The 15,817-nt window shown below is 48.2% G+C and overlaps 1 protein-coding gene across 2 annotated transcripts in view; it reads left to right on the top strand.

The window, feature by feature from the left end:
- The window catches only part of LOC147122624 (limbin-like), a 217,747-nt gene that overhangs the window by 26,541 nt on the left and 175,389 nt on the right, over positions 1 to 15,817 (top strand). For both annotated transcript variants that reach the window (XM_086007899.1, XM_086007892.1), the window contains exon 5: positions 11,964 to 12,150. In XM_086007899.1, the coding sequence (XP_085864025.1) occupies positions 11,964 to 12,150 (187 nt within the window). The remainder of the gene's footprint in view (positions 1 to 11,963; positions 12,151 to 15,817) is intronic.

The following is a 15,817-nucleotide window of genomic DNA, read 5'->3' as shown; positions in this document are numbered from 1 at the left end:
ATTCCAGGGACCCAGTGTTATTTGGACGACATCCTGGTCACGGGCGAAAATGACAGTGATCACCTCGCCAACCTGGAGCAGGTGCTCACTAGATTGAAGGAATATGGGCTCCGAGCTAATCGCCACAAATGCGAGTTTTTCCAGAAGCAGATCTCGTATTGTGGCCACGTTATTGATGAAGAGGGGTTACATAAGTCCCCTGAAAAGATTGAGGCAGTAGTCAAGGCTCCAGCACCGGAAAATGTGTCACAACTGAGGTCGTTCCTCGGGCTGGTGAACTACTACCATAAGTTCTTGCCGAATTTGTCTACAGTACTACACCCACTGAACACCCTACTGCAAACGGGGGTACCATGGAAGTGGAATGACGAATGTAAACGAGCTTTCCAGAAGTGCAAAGAATTGATCACATCAAAAGAGGTGTTGGCTCATTTCAACCTAGCACTACCAATTCGGTTGGCGTGTGATGCATCACCCTATGGTATTGGAGTGGTGCTGTCGCACAAATTCCCGGACGGCTCGGAGAGGCCAGTAGCCTTTGCGTCTCGGTCAGTAACCTCACCGGAGCGTAACTACGCCCAGATTGACAGGGAGGCCCTCAGCCTAGTGTGGGGAGTGAAAAAGATCAACCACTATCTGCACGGGCAGAAGTTCACCTTGCTGACTGACCACCAACCACTTGTCTCCATTTTTAATCCAAAGAAGGGCGTTCCGGTGATGACTGCGCAACGGCTACAAAGTTGGTCCCTTTTTCTAGGGGCGAACCAATATGAAATCGAGTATAAGGGCACGAGACAGCATGGAAACGCTGATGGGCTATCACGCCTGCCACTGCCTACGGCGGAGGAAGCACCAGCAGTGGACCCTGTCGAAATATTTTATTCGACTATAATTGAACGCTTGCCAGTAACTAACGTGGATATAGAGAAGGTGACCCGACACTGTCTCGGGTATATGACTTGACGGTGAATGGATGGCCAACACATGGTGACTCACTGTTGCCAGCATTCTCATCCTGAAGAGAACAGCTGTCTGTATGCCAGGGGACATTGATGTGTGGATCCCGAGTGGTAATTCCACCCAAGTTAAGGGAGAGAGTGCTCAATGAGCTTCACGAAGGCCATCTGGGAGGGGTGAAAATGAAAAGCCTTGCTAGGGCTTATGTGTGGTGGCCGGGGATCGATCAGCAAATCGAGGACCTGACAAAGAGCTGCTCAGGGTGCCAGAAGGTCCAAAATGCACCACCACATGCCCCTCTACACCCATGGGAGTGGCCCTCCTCTCCATGGCAATGGGTGCATATTGATTTTGCTGGTCCATTCATGGACTCAATGTTTTTAATAGCCGTGGATGCGCACTCGAAATGGCCTGAGGTGATCAAAATGTCCTCCACCACCACGGAGAAAACGATTGCAGTCCTACGGACCATATTTGCCAGAAACGGCTTGCCAGAGCAGATTTGCTCTGATAACGGACCACAGTTTGTGTCCGAAGAGTTTCGGAAATTTATGAAAAGGAATGGGGTAAGGCATTACACATCCGCCCCATATCATCCAGCCACAAATGGATTGGCTGAGAGGTTCGTACAAACCTTTAAAAAGGCAGTAAGGGCCATGTGCGATGACGACATTCCACTGCAGCATAAGGTGGACAATTTCCTGTTAGCCTACAGAAATGCGACACATGCAGTCACCAACCAGACCTCGGCCATGATGTTCTTTAACCGAAGGTTGAGATCTCGTATGGATTTGCTCAGACCAAATGTACGAAGAGATGTTGAGAATAAGCAATTCCATCACATCAATGAGAAGCCGACAAGGAGCTTCAATGTAGGGCAACCAGTCTTGGCCCGCGACTACCGAACAGAGAAATGGCAACCAGGAACGATATGCACACGGCAGGGGCCACTAATGTACACAGTGGATGTTGGGGAGAACATTGTGAGACGCCAAGTCGACCAGATTCTAGAGTCACAGGAACAAGTCAACCCCATGTCTCGCGTACCTGGTGATGAACCTGATATACAGGTAGCATCTACCCCAGAAACAGTAGCATCGGAAGCTGATGAACCAACCGACGACAGGGGGCCAGAATCGCCTCCGCACCAAGAGCAAGACACTCAGGAAAGGCGCTATCCAGAAAGGATCAGGAAGCCGCCCCAAAGACTGAATTTATAAATGGACTATTTTCAGTTAATGTTGCATGTTAAAAGTGTTAATTGTTAAATGAATGTTATGGTACTGTTAATCTAAAAGGGGAGGAATTGTAGTGTATGTACCTTTAAGGGGAGAACTACTTTTTGACAGCTCCTGTATACTGTAGTACCGGCAGTGACCACATCTATATATAAACCCTGAGTAGGGATCTGTACTGGTAGTTTTAGAATAACCCTCATTCAGTAAACACCTGTTGATTGTTCTTCTGCAGTCTCTGTCTATTTCTTGAAGGACACCATACATCAAGATTCACGGATTTAACAGGGAGCGTGGTCTACAAATGACTCGGTTAGCTTCATACACAGAACTGAATCTAGCGACTGAATGGTGTTTCCTAACGTCACAAATTTTGACACACCATTTGACTATATACAGATAATATCATTGTCATTTTACTCAAAAGCATGGAATTCATTAATCCCAGTTTTTTAATTTTTAAATCCAAAAGCTTTTTGCTAAGCTTTGCATGACCAAAATTATCATAGCCAAAATTGTTTGAGCAGGATATTGTGGGCATTGAGGTTGAAGTGTTATAATAGCGATCATTAAAATTGTTGTCATTAAAACTGCTGTCATTTCAGATTTCCAGCATCCACAGTATTTTGCTATTGTATTAGTGTTTGGTTCACTGCCACTTCTCTTCTGGGAATGCCCACCTTGAGGAATGCTCTTCTCTCCGACAGGATTTCTGTTCATCTCTAAGGATAAGGGGTAGGCCATTTAGGACAGAAATGAGGAGGAATTTCTTCACTCAGAGAGTGGTGAACCTGTGGAATTCTCTACCACAGAAGGCAGTAGAGGCCAATTCATTAAATATATTCAGTAAGGAGTTGGATATATTTCTTAAGGCTAAAGGGATCAAGGGGTATGGGGAGAAAGCAGGGACCGGGTGTTGTGTATGTGCCTTTAAGAGAAGAACTGATTCTATACTGCAGTACCGGCAGTGACCACCCCTGTATATAAAGCCATAGCAGGCTTCTGTATTTCAGTCTTGAATTACTCTCTGTTCAGTAAATACCTGTTTTATTGTTCTCCTGCAGTCTGAGTATTATTGATCCTCGGACATTACACTGGCGACGGGCAGGTTTGAACTCACCTGCAGTACTGCATCACCTCACGGGGATCTTTTCCCTGAAGAGAAGCTTCTTGGAGGTCGAAGTCAGAACGGCGGGCGTCGACCGCGGGCAACCGCCCAGGGATCCATCGGAGAGTTGCAGGGGAGGCTGTGGAGAGCTGGGCCTGGCTCCCCAGTCGAGGTGTTCCAGCAAGTCGTGCTGGTAGCAGGTAGTGCGCTGACCCTTCCGGACTGTGGCGGGCTCGGGCTCGATCGAGCGGCTCTGCAAAGGGGCCGTGCAGCGTCGTCGGGAGGAAGAGAGAGAGAGAGAGAGAGAGAGAGGGTGGAGCGCACAGGGCGCGGTCGGTGCTCAAGAACAGGGCAGCGTGGAGAGGATAGAATGCGGAGAAGGAAAAGTGAGACGCGCCGAAACCGCAGGTCGCCGCCATTACCCTGTAGAACGCTAGGAGCAGCGTGGCAGCAAGGGGAAGAAGGAAAAGCGCGGGAGGCACCATTTTGTTCCATTGGGGAAGAAGGAAAAGCGCGGGAGGCGCCATTTTATTACATTGGGGAAGAAGAAAAAGCGTGGGAGGCGCCATTTTAAATCACCCAAGATGCCGAAGAGTGGCAGTATCACTGCTTTCGACAACGAGGTAGAAGACTGGACCACGTATGTGGAAAGAATTGAAGTGTACTGCAATGCCAATGAGGTGGCCAATGGAAAGAAGGCGTCGGTATTATTAAATTTGATGGGCGCGAGAACGTACGGCCTATTGCGGAATTTAATTACCCCAGCTAAACCAATGGAGAAAAGTTTTGAAGAGATTGTTACTATCTTACAGGAACACCTAAACCCTACACCGCTGCTGATAGCAGAAAGATTCAAGTTCCATAAAAGAAACCAGCACAAAGATGAGAACAATGCTAACTATCTTACGGAACTACGCAAGTTATCGAAGCACTGCCAGTTCGGAGCAGGACTGGCAGACACCTTGTGGGATAAGTTTGTCTGCGGGCTCCAGAGTGAAGGAACCCAGAAACGACTACTTTTGGAAAAGGACCTGACGCTAGAACAGGCTTTCAGCGTGGCAGTATCCTACGAAGCAGCAGCACGGGGAGCTGCGGAAATACAACAGAAACCACAGGAATACAGCGCTAACGAAATGGCGAATGGAGCAGAAAAGTGCTATCGCTGCGGCAGAACAACCCATGATCAGAAGGACTGCTGGGTTAAGGACAAAGTATGCAGGCAATGTGGGAAAATGGGACACATAGCAAGAGTCTGCAGGTCGGGAAAGAAAACCAACACTACAAGAACTACTAAGGAAAAGTACAAGAAAGTAAAGAAATTGACAGACAGTAGTTCGGAAGATCAGGAGAGTGATAAGGCCTCCGGGAGCAGGAGACTAAGTTGTCTAAAGTTACACAACGTGATCGCAAAGGAGGATCACCGAACCATTTGGGTCACCCTCATGATAGCAGGGTCCCCAGTAAAGATGGAATTGGACACAGGATCAGCCCTAACTGTCATGAATCAATGAGACTATGAGCGGCTATTCTCACACATACCCTTGAAGGACACGTCCATTGTATTGAAGACATACACGGGGCAAAAAGTCTACCCCAGAGGAAAAATAAGGGTGCCAGTTGAATACAACAGCAAGGAAACACAGAAACTGTATCTATATATACTACCAGATGGAGGACCACCATTATTGGGACGTGAATGGATCCAAAAAATACAATTGGATTGGCATTCCATTCAGGCGCTAACTGTGACTGATAAAAAGGATGATGACGTCACACCTGGGCGACTGTCAAAAATACTAACTGACGCGAAAGAGGTGTTCCAACAAGGACTTGGGACTCTAAAATGAGTAACGGCAACGATAAAATCGAAGATAACGCAAACCCAAAATTTTTTAAGGCCAGACTGGTACCTTACGCGATCCGCCCAGCCGTTGAAGCAGAGCTGGAGAGTCTGGAGCGTTCGGGTGTGCTGTCCAAGGTGGACTGGAGCGAGTGGGTCACACCCATCGTTCCTGTAATGAAGAAATCATTGAGCAGCACGCCTGGGGAACCGAAGAAGGTTCGCATCTGTGGGGACTTCAAGGTAACTGTGAACCCAGTCCTGCACACAGTACAATATCCACTTCCACGGATAGAAGATATTTTCACCTCACTATCTGGAGGGAAACGCTTTACAAAGATTGATCTGGCCCAAGCGTATCTACAAATGGAGGTGGAAGAAGCATCTAGGAAATACCTCACGATAAACACTCACAAAGGCCTTTACCAGTACAATCGACTGGTATTCGGGGTAGCATCAGCCCCGGCTATTTGGCAGAGGGTGATGGAACAAGTCCTGCAAGGGATCCCGGGGACCCAGTGTTATTTGGACGACATCCTGGTTACGGGCGGAAATGACAGTGAACACCTTGCCAACCTGGAGCAGGTGCTCACGAGATTACAGGAATATAGGCTATGAGCCAACCGCCCCAAATGCGAGTTTTTCAGGAGACAAATCTCGTATTGTGGCCACATGATTGATGAGGAAGGGTTGCATAAGACGCTGGACAAGATTGAGGCTGTAGTCAAGGCTCCAGCACCGGAAAATGTGTCGCAACTGAGGTCGTTTCTCGGGTTGGTGAACTACTACCATAAATTCTTGCTGAATTTATCTACAATTCTGCACCCACTGAACGCACTACTGCAAACTGGAGTAACATTGAAATGGAGTGATGAGTGTAAGTGTGCCTTTCAGAAATGTAAATGCCTAATCACTTCAAAAGAAGTATTGGCCCACTACAATCCAACACTACCGATTCGGTTGGCATGTGATGCGTCTCCCTACGGCATCGGAGCGGTGCTGTCACACAAATTCCTTGACGGTTCAGAGAGGCCAATAGCCTTTGCGTCGCGCTCGTTAACCTCAGCCGAGCGTAACTACGCCCAGATTGACAGGGAGGCCCTCAGCCTGGTGTGGGGGGTGAAGAAGTTCAATCACTATCTGCACGGGCAGAAATTCACCTTGCTGACTGATCATCAGCCCCTGGTCTCCATTTTTAACCCAAAGTAGGGCGTTCCGGTGATGACGCCGCAACGGCTGCAAAGATGGTCACTTTTTCTAGGGGCACATCAGTACGACATAGAGTACAAGGGTACGAAACAGCATGGAAACGCTGATGGGCTGTCGCGCCTACCGTTGCCTACGGTAGAGGAAGCACCTGCAGTGGACCCTGTTGAGATATTCCGTGCGACCATAGTCGAATGTCTACCTGTTACAAACTCAAGTATAGAGAAGGAAACCCGAAATGACCCGACACACTCTCGGGTCTATGATTTGACGGTGAAGGGATGGTCAGCACATGGCGACTCACTGTTGCCAGCATTCTCGCCAAGGAGAGAACAGCTGTCAGTGTGCCGGGGGACCTTGATGTGTGGATCCCGAGTGGTAATCCCACCCAAGTTGAGAGATAGAGTGCTCAATGAGCTTCATCTGGGAGGGGTAAAAATGAAGAGCCTAGCCAGGGCGTTTGTGTGGTGGCCAGGAATCGATAAAGAAATCGAGGATATGACCAAGAGATGCACAGGATGCCAGAAGGTCCACAACGCTCCACCACAGGCCCCGCTACATCCATGGGAGTGGCCCTCACCTCCATGGCAACGGGTACACATTGATTTTGCTGGTCCATTTATGGACTCGATGTTCCTAATCGCTGTGGACGCCCATTCGAAATGGCCAGAGGTCATCAAAATGTCCTCCACCACCACGGAGAAAACTATTGCAGTCCTACGGACCATCTTCGCCAGGAATGGCTTGCAGAACAGATTTGCTCCGACAATGGGCCACAGTTTGTGTCAGAGGATTTCCGGAGGTTTCTGAGGAATAATGGGGTGAAGCATTACACATCTGCCCCATATCATCCAGCCACAAATGGATTGGCTGAGAGGTTTGTTCAGACCTTTAAAAAGGCCATAAAGGCAATGCATAATGACGACATACCACTACGACACAAGGTGGATAATTTCTTGTTTGCTTACCGGAATGCGACACATGCAGTCACCAACCAAGCTCCAGCCATAATGTTCTTCAACCGAAGGCTAAGATGTCGCCTGGATTTGCTCAAACCAAACCTAAGACGAGATGTTGAGGATAAGCAATTCCAGCACATAAATGAGAAGCCAACCAGGAGCTTCAAGATAGGGCAACCAGTCTTGGCCTGCGACTACCGAACAGAAAAATGGCAGCCAGGAACGATATGCACACAGCAGGGACCACTAATGTACACAGTGGACGTTGGAGAGAGCATCGTGAGACGCCATGCTGACCAGATTCTAGAGTCACAGGAACAAGCCAAACCCATACCACGAGCAGGTGCACCTGGTAATCAACCCGAAGTACAGATTGCGTCTACCTCAGAAGCAGTGGTATTGGAAGCTGACGAACCAACCAATGACAATGAGCCAGAATCAACTCCGCCGCAAGAACAGGATACTCGAGAAAGGCGCTATCCAGTCAGGATCAGGAAGCCTCCTCAAAGACTGAACTTATAAATGATTATTTCAGTTGATGTATATAGTACAGAGAAAATTGTAATTGTAATTAGTTATTATTTAGTTGTTAATGAATGTTATGTACTGTTTATCTAAAAGGGGAGGAATTGTTGTGTATGTGCCTTTAAGAGAAGAACTGATTCTATACTGCAGTACCGGCAGTGACCACCCCTGTATATAAAGCCATAGCAGGCTTCTGTATTTCAGTCTTGAATTACTCTCTGTTCAGTAAATACCTGTTTTATTGTTCTCCTGCAGTCTGAGTATTATTGATCCTCGGACATTACACCGGGTACTGAACTAGGATGATCAGCCATGATCGCATTGAATGGCGGAGCAGGCTTGAGGGGCCGAATGGCCTACTCCTGCTCCTATCTTCTATGTTTCTTACCTCTCTTTTTGCCTTGCACCATCATCCCTTTTGTCAGTCAATCTCTCCTGTCTTCACAGACCTTCCCTTTGTTCTTTCCTCCCCTCCTCCCTGCCCTGCTTAAAAATCTCTCTTCTCTAACCTTTTCCAGTTCTGATGAAGGGTCCTCGACCCAAAACATTAACTCTGTTTTTCCCTCTCCTCGATGCTGCCTGAGCTGCTGAGTGTTTCCAGCATTTTCTGTTGTTATTTCATTAAAATTAAATTTAATAATTTAATAATGGAAAAGTAGAGCATATCATTTTAATCTTTGAGTGAGAGCATTGTAACTGCGCTGTAACTCAGAGTGCACTCTGTTAGCTTTTTGTTTTAAACCATTTTACATTAAATGTAAATCACGCTGGAGAGCACTTCGATTGTCATCGTTGTAGGAAAAAGTATTGGACTAACTTGATATCTTTGAAAGAATCATTACTGCAGCAGAGGAAGATGATGCATTATTAGTTTAATTATTAAAAAAGGGATGATTTTGCTGAAAATTTCACTTCTGCTGTTCTGCAGTTTTTGCTGTATTTTGGTTCTTATATTTTTGCTGCCCTTGCAATTCTTTGGCCTCCCCAGGTGATGTACTGTAAGTGGCAGTGAGAATAGGCAGAGCTGCTTTCAGTCGGCCTCATAGCCTGCTTTGAACTGGTTGCTACATAGAGTGCAAGAGCTCCTTGTTTGAATCCCTCCAATCAGGCTTCTGCCCCTGGCACAGTACCAAAACTGCTCTTACCAAAGTCACAAATGACATCCTAATTGACTATGACAAAGGTAATCTATCCCTGCTTGTCATTCTGGACCTGTCTGCGGCATTTGACACGGTTGACCACAAAATTCTGCTCCAATGCCTCTCCACCGTCGTCCAGCTGGATGGGACTGCACTCGCCTGGTTTCATTCCTCTTTCCAACCGTAACCATAGAATCACCTGCAATGGCTTCTCTTCCTGATCCCGCACTGTCACCTCTGGAGTCCCCCCAGGATCTATCCTTGGTCCCTTCCTATTTCTCATCTACATGCTTCCCCTCGGTGACATCATCCGACAACACCACGTGAGTTTACACTTGTACGCTGATGATACCCAGCTCTACCTCTCTTCCACCTCTCTCGAACCCTCCACCGTCTCTATACTATCAGACTGCTTGCCCGACATCCAGCACTGGATGAGTAGAAATTTCCTCCAATTAAATATCGGGAAGACCAAAGCCATTGTCTTCGGTTCACGCCACAAACTCTGTTCCCTTTCCACTGATTCGATCTCTCTTCCCGGCAACTGTCTAAGGCTGACCAAGTCTGTTCGCAACCTTGGTGTCATATTGGATTGCAAATTGAGCTTCTGACCGCATATCTGTTCTATCACTAAGACGGCCCATTTCCACCTTTATAATATCGCCCGTCTCCGTCCTTACCTCAACTTATCTGCTGCCGAAACCCTCATCCTTGCCATTATCACCTCTAGACTTGACTATTCAAATGCACTCCTGGCTGGCCTCCCTAGTTCTACACTCCATAAACTTGAGGTCATCTAAAACTCTGTCGTCCGTGTGCTAACTCTAGCTCACCTATCTCCCCTGTGCTTGCTGACCTAAATTGGCTCCCAGTTAAGCAACGCCTCGATTTTAAAATTCTCATCCTTGTTTTCAAATCCCTCTGTGGCCTCGCCCTCCTTATCTCTGTAATCTCCTCCAGCGCTATAATCCCCCTAGATCTCTGCGCTCTGCCTATTCTGGCCTTTTGAACATCCCCAATTTTAATTGCCCAACATTGGCGGTCGTGCCTTCAGCTGCCTAGGTCTTAAACTCTGCAATTCCCTCCTTAAATTGCTACGCCTCTCCACTTCTCATTCCTCCTTTAAGACGCTCCTTAAAACCTACCTCTTTGACCAAGCTTTTGATCATCTGCCCTAACATCTCCTTATATGGCTTGGTGTCAACTTTTTTTTTTGATAACACTCCTGTGAAGCGCCTTGAAACGTTTTATTACGTTAAAGGCGCTATATAAATAGATAAGTTGTTGGTGCTGTTGCGAAAGCAGCCTGGGGAACCTTGGCTGTGCTCCACATTCTAGAATTCGCATTATCCATGATTATTAACATTAAGTTTGAGCTTTGTGTTTTTGTTCAGACAGAAAAAGGGACATGAAAAAAGTTTGCATGTCAGCTGTGGCTCAGTGGGTAGCACTTTCTGAGTCAGAAGGTTGTGGGTTCAAGTCCCACTTCAGAGACTTGAGCACAAAATGTAGGCTGACACTCCAGTGCAGTGCTGAGGGAGTGCTGCACTGTCAGAGGTGCCGTCTTTCGGGCAAGACGTTAAACCAAGGCCCGTCTGCCCTCTCTCTGGTGGACGGAAAAAATCCCATGGCCACTATTTCAGAGAAGAGCAGGGGAGTTCTCCCGGTGTCCTGGCCAATATTTATCCTTCAACCAACACCACTGAAACAGATTAGCTGGTCATTATCACATTGCTATTTGTGGGAGCTTGCTGTGCACAGTTTAAATATATAAATCAAATGGATGTAATAATATACTTGGTTTAACGTCTCATCTAAAAGATGTTGTGACCAATGTTCCCGTTAAGCTGCGCGGTTGTGCAGCGGGCTGGAGATCCCACGCAGCCGACTCACCAGCTTTTAAATGGAAAAGCTACACGTGCGGAAATGTGAATGGGCCGCACAGTCCGTTAAAGGGGCCGCGCAGTCGCGCACCCAAAAAAAATTCGAGGGAACATTGGGTGCGATCCTAATTTTTCAAATAAATGGCTTTTATTCATGCTGCAAATTTTTTTAAAAACTCTTTTCCGATATCCAGAACTGTTGATTTTTTTTTGGGGGGGGGGGGGCTTGAAATCTATAAATTAGAAGTTCAGTGGGATGGTTAAGTTTTGCTGCTGTAGTATAATATTCTGACCAATAGGTGGTGCATTAAACCTCTATCTTGAAGTTAGGGAGTTAAATTATACTGCATGAATCGAACCACTGGGTGACGCAGTGCAGAAAATAGTTTGCTATTATTTATTGAATTGCTTTTATTCCAGTGGCTGGTATCAATTCATACAATAATATAATCTATTTATAAAACTATACGAAATGCAGCGCAGAAGGGGGCCATTCAGCTTGTCACATCTGTGCTGGTGCTGCCTTTTTAATTGGAGCAATCTATTCTAATTTAATTTCCCTGCCCATTCCCTTCTTTAATATTCCTCCTTTTGAAATATTTATTCAATTCCTTTAAGATGATGTTATTGGCCTAGATATTTGTTGACGCTGCACCTGTTCTGCAAACATAAAACGGGCGCCTAAGCATCCAACATGGCGGGCGGCATGTGCACGCACGTGCCGCGCCGGAAGTGTGCCACCCGCCGTTTGGTAAAGGCGTCTAGGGTCCGCACCTCAAACAGGTGTTGGGCCCTTTGCATATGGGGCGCGATGCCTGGTTGAGTCCCTCTTTCCCCCAAGTAGGCTTGCTCTGAATGCAGCTGGGGGCCAAGCCCCTTAAAGGGTCCGCTGGAGGCCGCCACCAAGTCAGTGGAAACGAAAATCGGGGGAGGTGTTTAACGGGTGGCCCAAACACTTTACGCTGTTGGCTCAAAGTCAAAATGACCCCTGTCAGGCGTTGTACAAGCAGCTAGCAGCATTGCACGTAACTGACCTGAGCTTTTGTTGCGTGGGTGTTTAAATATATAAATAAATAAAATATATGTAATAATACACTACTCTTTTTCTCAGGTGAGCGGAAAAAGTGAATCCCAGATAGTGACGGTGAAACTGATGATAAGCCGTTCAGATGTGCAATCTACATTTAACATTTCTCAGCTTACTATCCGAGATGCTATTAGCGGTCTAAGCATTCGGAGTAACATGGGAAAAGAAACTGAAATAGGGTTCCAGACATACACCAAAGAATTTCTTCAAGGTATGACGGTCCCATGTGTTAACCTATTTACACAGTACAGTAGATTATGCTACAAGTTTGTAAAAAGACTGAAATAAAATATACTGATCACTCATTAGTGTATAATTATGAGTATTGCATTGAACTGTAGCAGCTATTCTACTTTGTGTTTTCATAATCAATCTGTTGAAGTGTTTCTGTAAGTTGCTATTTTTGTAGTTTTTCAGCAAATCTTTTCACAGATGAATCACCTTCTTTAGAAAATCCATAGTACGAAGCTTGCACTGTGGCCAATTTAATACATCAGGGGTTCAGTGATGCAATGTGCTGGCTGTGTTCGCCCCGCATCATTGCATATTTGTATGTGAGGTTCATGCCGGTCTTTCCTAACAAAATTAGTTATTTCAACTTAACTGGAAGCTTCCCTTAAGAGAGGAGGGTGGGAGGGGAGAGAGTCCAGGGGGTCTAAATTCGATTACCCCCCCCCCCGAAAACGGGCGTGGGGATCGCGATGCGCAATTAATCCGCACCCGCGCAATGTAATGCAGGCAGCACACCAACTTCATGCTGCCTGCTCATTTACATGATTTCTGCTTGCAGCCAGCGCTAACTGCACTGTTGATTGGCTGAACACATCAGTGTGGGGCCCAAAATCGTGAGAGGCAAGCACCAGTTAAAGCTTGTCTGCACTGCTTAAAGCTAGCCTGCACTTCTTAAAGGGGAGGTGCATTGTGGCTGGAGCAAGTACTGGAAGTCATTCTACAACTGATTTTGACCTGGGAAACACTCAACAATGGCACAACATGGAAGAGAGTGGGCTCCAATGTTTTCCGACACAGCTGGATGTGAAAAGGAGGAGACATGTGCTGTATCCACAGGGGCCAGGAGACCCTCCAGACACACACACAGAAGGCAGTGAGAGCAGATAGCCATGGAGGTCAATGCCAGGAGTCAAGCCCCGAGGACCTGGATGCAGTGCCACAAGAAGTTCAATGACCTCACACGAGTGGTAATGGTCAGTGAATGCATCTTCAAATGCCATATCCTACCAACTGCACCACTAGCCTCAGCCACTGCTCAATGCACCACCTCCACTTCACTCACGTACCAACAATTTCTATCAATCAGGACTCATACCTAACATTCATACCTTCACCTCACCCTCACACACTTAGCACTGCTGCAAGCTTCACAGCCACATCTCACAGCTTGCACACACTGCCAGCTATTCAACCATGACAGCCACATCACCCAAACAGATTGCACGACACTTGCTGACACACTTCCCTCTCTTGCAGGACAAGGTGGCGCACAGCCGGAGGCAGCCGGTGATAACCAGAGGGGGACAGGCACGCCTGCATGTCCTAACCGCCATGGAAGAGACGGCGCTGGCCATTATTGGAACGGCCATTGCTGAGGCCATGGCCACCGGCGGGGCTGAAACCATAGAAGATGACGATTTCATCATACGTAATCCTCCTTCTCACATCCCACTTCCCCCTCATCCCACAATCTCTTCTGATTTACAAGCTGCAGATGGTGTAAGCATACGCGTCTTATTTTACCCCCTCCCCTCACCACAACCTTACCCTTGTACATTTCACCTTTCAGATAGCCAAAAACTGCAACCTGGCCAGGCAGTGGTGGAAGAGCAACAAGAGAGATGCACACTTCGATAGGGCAGGCTACAGAAGAAGGCTGATGGGTATGCACAATGAAATGCTTGGTGCATTGAGAAGCTTGCCAGAAAGCCTGCGTGAAATGTCAAGGAGCATGGAGAAGTCCGGCACCACTTGGCACTGGGCTTTGCGCAGAGCTTGGAGCCCATGGAAGTGGTGGCCAACTCCATTAGCACACTTGTGGACCCAACCATGATGCAGGACCTGATGGCCGATGTCTCGGCTTCCATTGCAGCACAGGCAGAAGCCACCCAAGTGTTACAGTGGAAGCTCAGACTGCTGCCATCATGGCTGTGGATACCAGTGTTGAAAGGGGCTTGCAGGGTGTCACAGGAGTCCAGCAGTCTGCCCTTCAACAGATTATTAGGATTGCTGAGGCACCGCCCCGGGGGAGTGGCAGCGGCTCCGGGGAGCACCAACCCGCTGTCCTCCCTCAGGATGACCGCATTCATCCTCCCATCACTGACACTGCCAGTGCCCTAGCTGTTGCCTGTCAGCCAACCAACCAAGAGTGCTGCCGCCCATGCCGAGATGGTGCAGTCTGCAGCCGGGCCTTCTAGGCCCAGAGCTGCTCGAGGTCGTCCTCCAAGGTCATCTGCAGTGTCCTCCACTGAAAGTCAGCAGCCTTCCACCATCCATGCTGCAGCCACTGGGGTAGCACTGCGTAGAAGCACTAGGACAGGCAAAGGCACACGGAAGACGAGCACTAAGGAAATGCACAAGGGTGATTAGTTTACATTTGTATGTAATATGACATGATTTGACTTATAAATTTGGTTTGAAATGTTTATTTTGTGGAGGCTTTTTTGCATTGTGGCTAAGCCGACGCTATGATGGTGAATAGGGAATTGGGGTTGCAGTTACTGGTACAGGTAGACTACCCTTTATCCGAACTTCCGAAAACCGAAACCCTCTAAAAACCGAAGGTTTTTTCGGTCAGCGTAAGTCGTGCGCATGACATGACCAGAGTGGCGCACGACTTACGCTGAGCAGAGGGTCAGCGTAAGTCGTGCGCACGACTCCCCGCCGACCCCGACCCCCGCCGACCCCGACCCCCGCCGACTTATGCTGAGCAGAGGGTCAGCGTAAGTCGTGCGCACGACCCCCCGCCGACCCCCCCGCGGAACCACCTGACTCTCTTCCAAAGGCTGGAAAGCAACGAGAGCTCTGAGCCCGCGGCGGTGCCGGCCCCTGTTCCGACCGAGCACGACGACCTGTTGGTGGAAATGCGGAACTTCATTGCATTCCAGGCTAGCAACGACGGACAAGCCACGACTGCGGACCCCCGCCGACCCTGACCCCCGACGACCCCCGCCGACCCACCTTCCGAAATCCGAAATTTTCCGAAAACCGAAACACGGCTGGTCCCGAGGTTTTCGGATAAAGGATAGTCTACCTGTATTGCACTCGGAGGAGTTCTTCACAGACAGCCCGGCCAGAAAGAATCTATCTAGGTTACCTCCTCCCTTCCTCTTGTTCCTCTTCCTCCTCCTCCTGCTCCTCAGCTGCTTGCCGTATAGCTGGTGGCAAGGTCTATGCCCTCATGATGGCGAGGTTGCGCAGCATGCAGCAGGCCACCACGAATCTTGACACCCGCTCTGCCGAGTACTGCAGGGCTCCTCTAGGGTGTGCCAGGCAGCGGAAGCGTTGTCTCACCATGCCAATGGTCTGTGTGGCAGCATGGCTTTCATTGTATGCATGCTGCGCACGTGTGCATGGATGACGCACTGGAGTCATCAGTCAAGTCGTCAGCGGGTAGTCCTGGCCACCCAGTAGCCATCCTTTGGTTTGCCGTGATGGCTCAAATGCAGATGGCACAGTGGACTGCCGCAGAACGAAGGCATCATGACAGCTGCCAGGATACTGGGTATTGACCTGCATGATTCTCTGCCTGTGGTCGCACACCAGCTGGACGTTGAGGGAGTGGAATCCTCTTGGTTCCGGTAAACGGCAGAGTTAACACGCGGCATCTGCAAAACGCTGTATGCACCCTGCGCCACAGGGAAGCC

This window comes from Somniosus microcephalus, chromosome 2 (genome assembly GCF_052327205.1).
Source record: "Somniosus microcephalus isolate GS21.2 chromosome 2, FLI_Smic_1.0, whole genome shotgun sequence".
NCBI classification, from domain to species: Eukaryota; Metazoa; Chordata; class Chondrichthyes; order Squaliformes; family Somniosidae; genus Somniosus; species Somniosus microcephalus.
The sequence above is the reverse complement of the archived record's forward strand: the minus strand, read 5'-3'. Positions and strand labels throughout refer to the sequence as shown.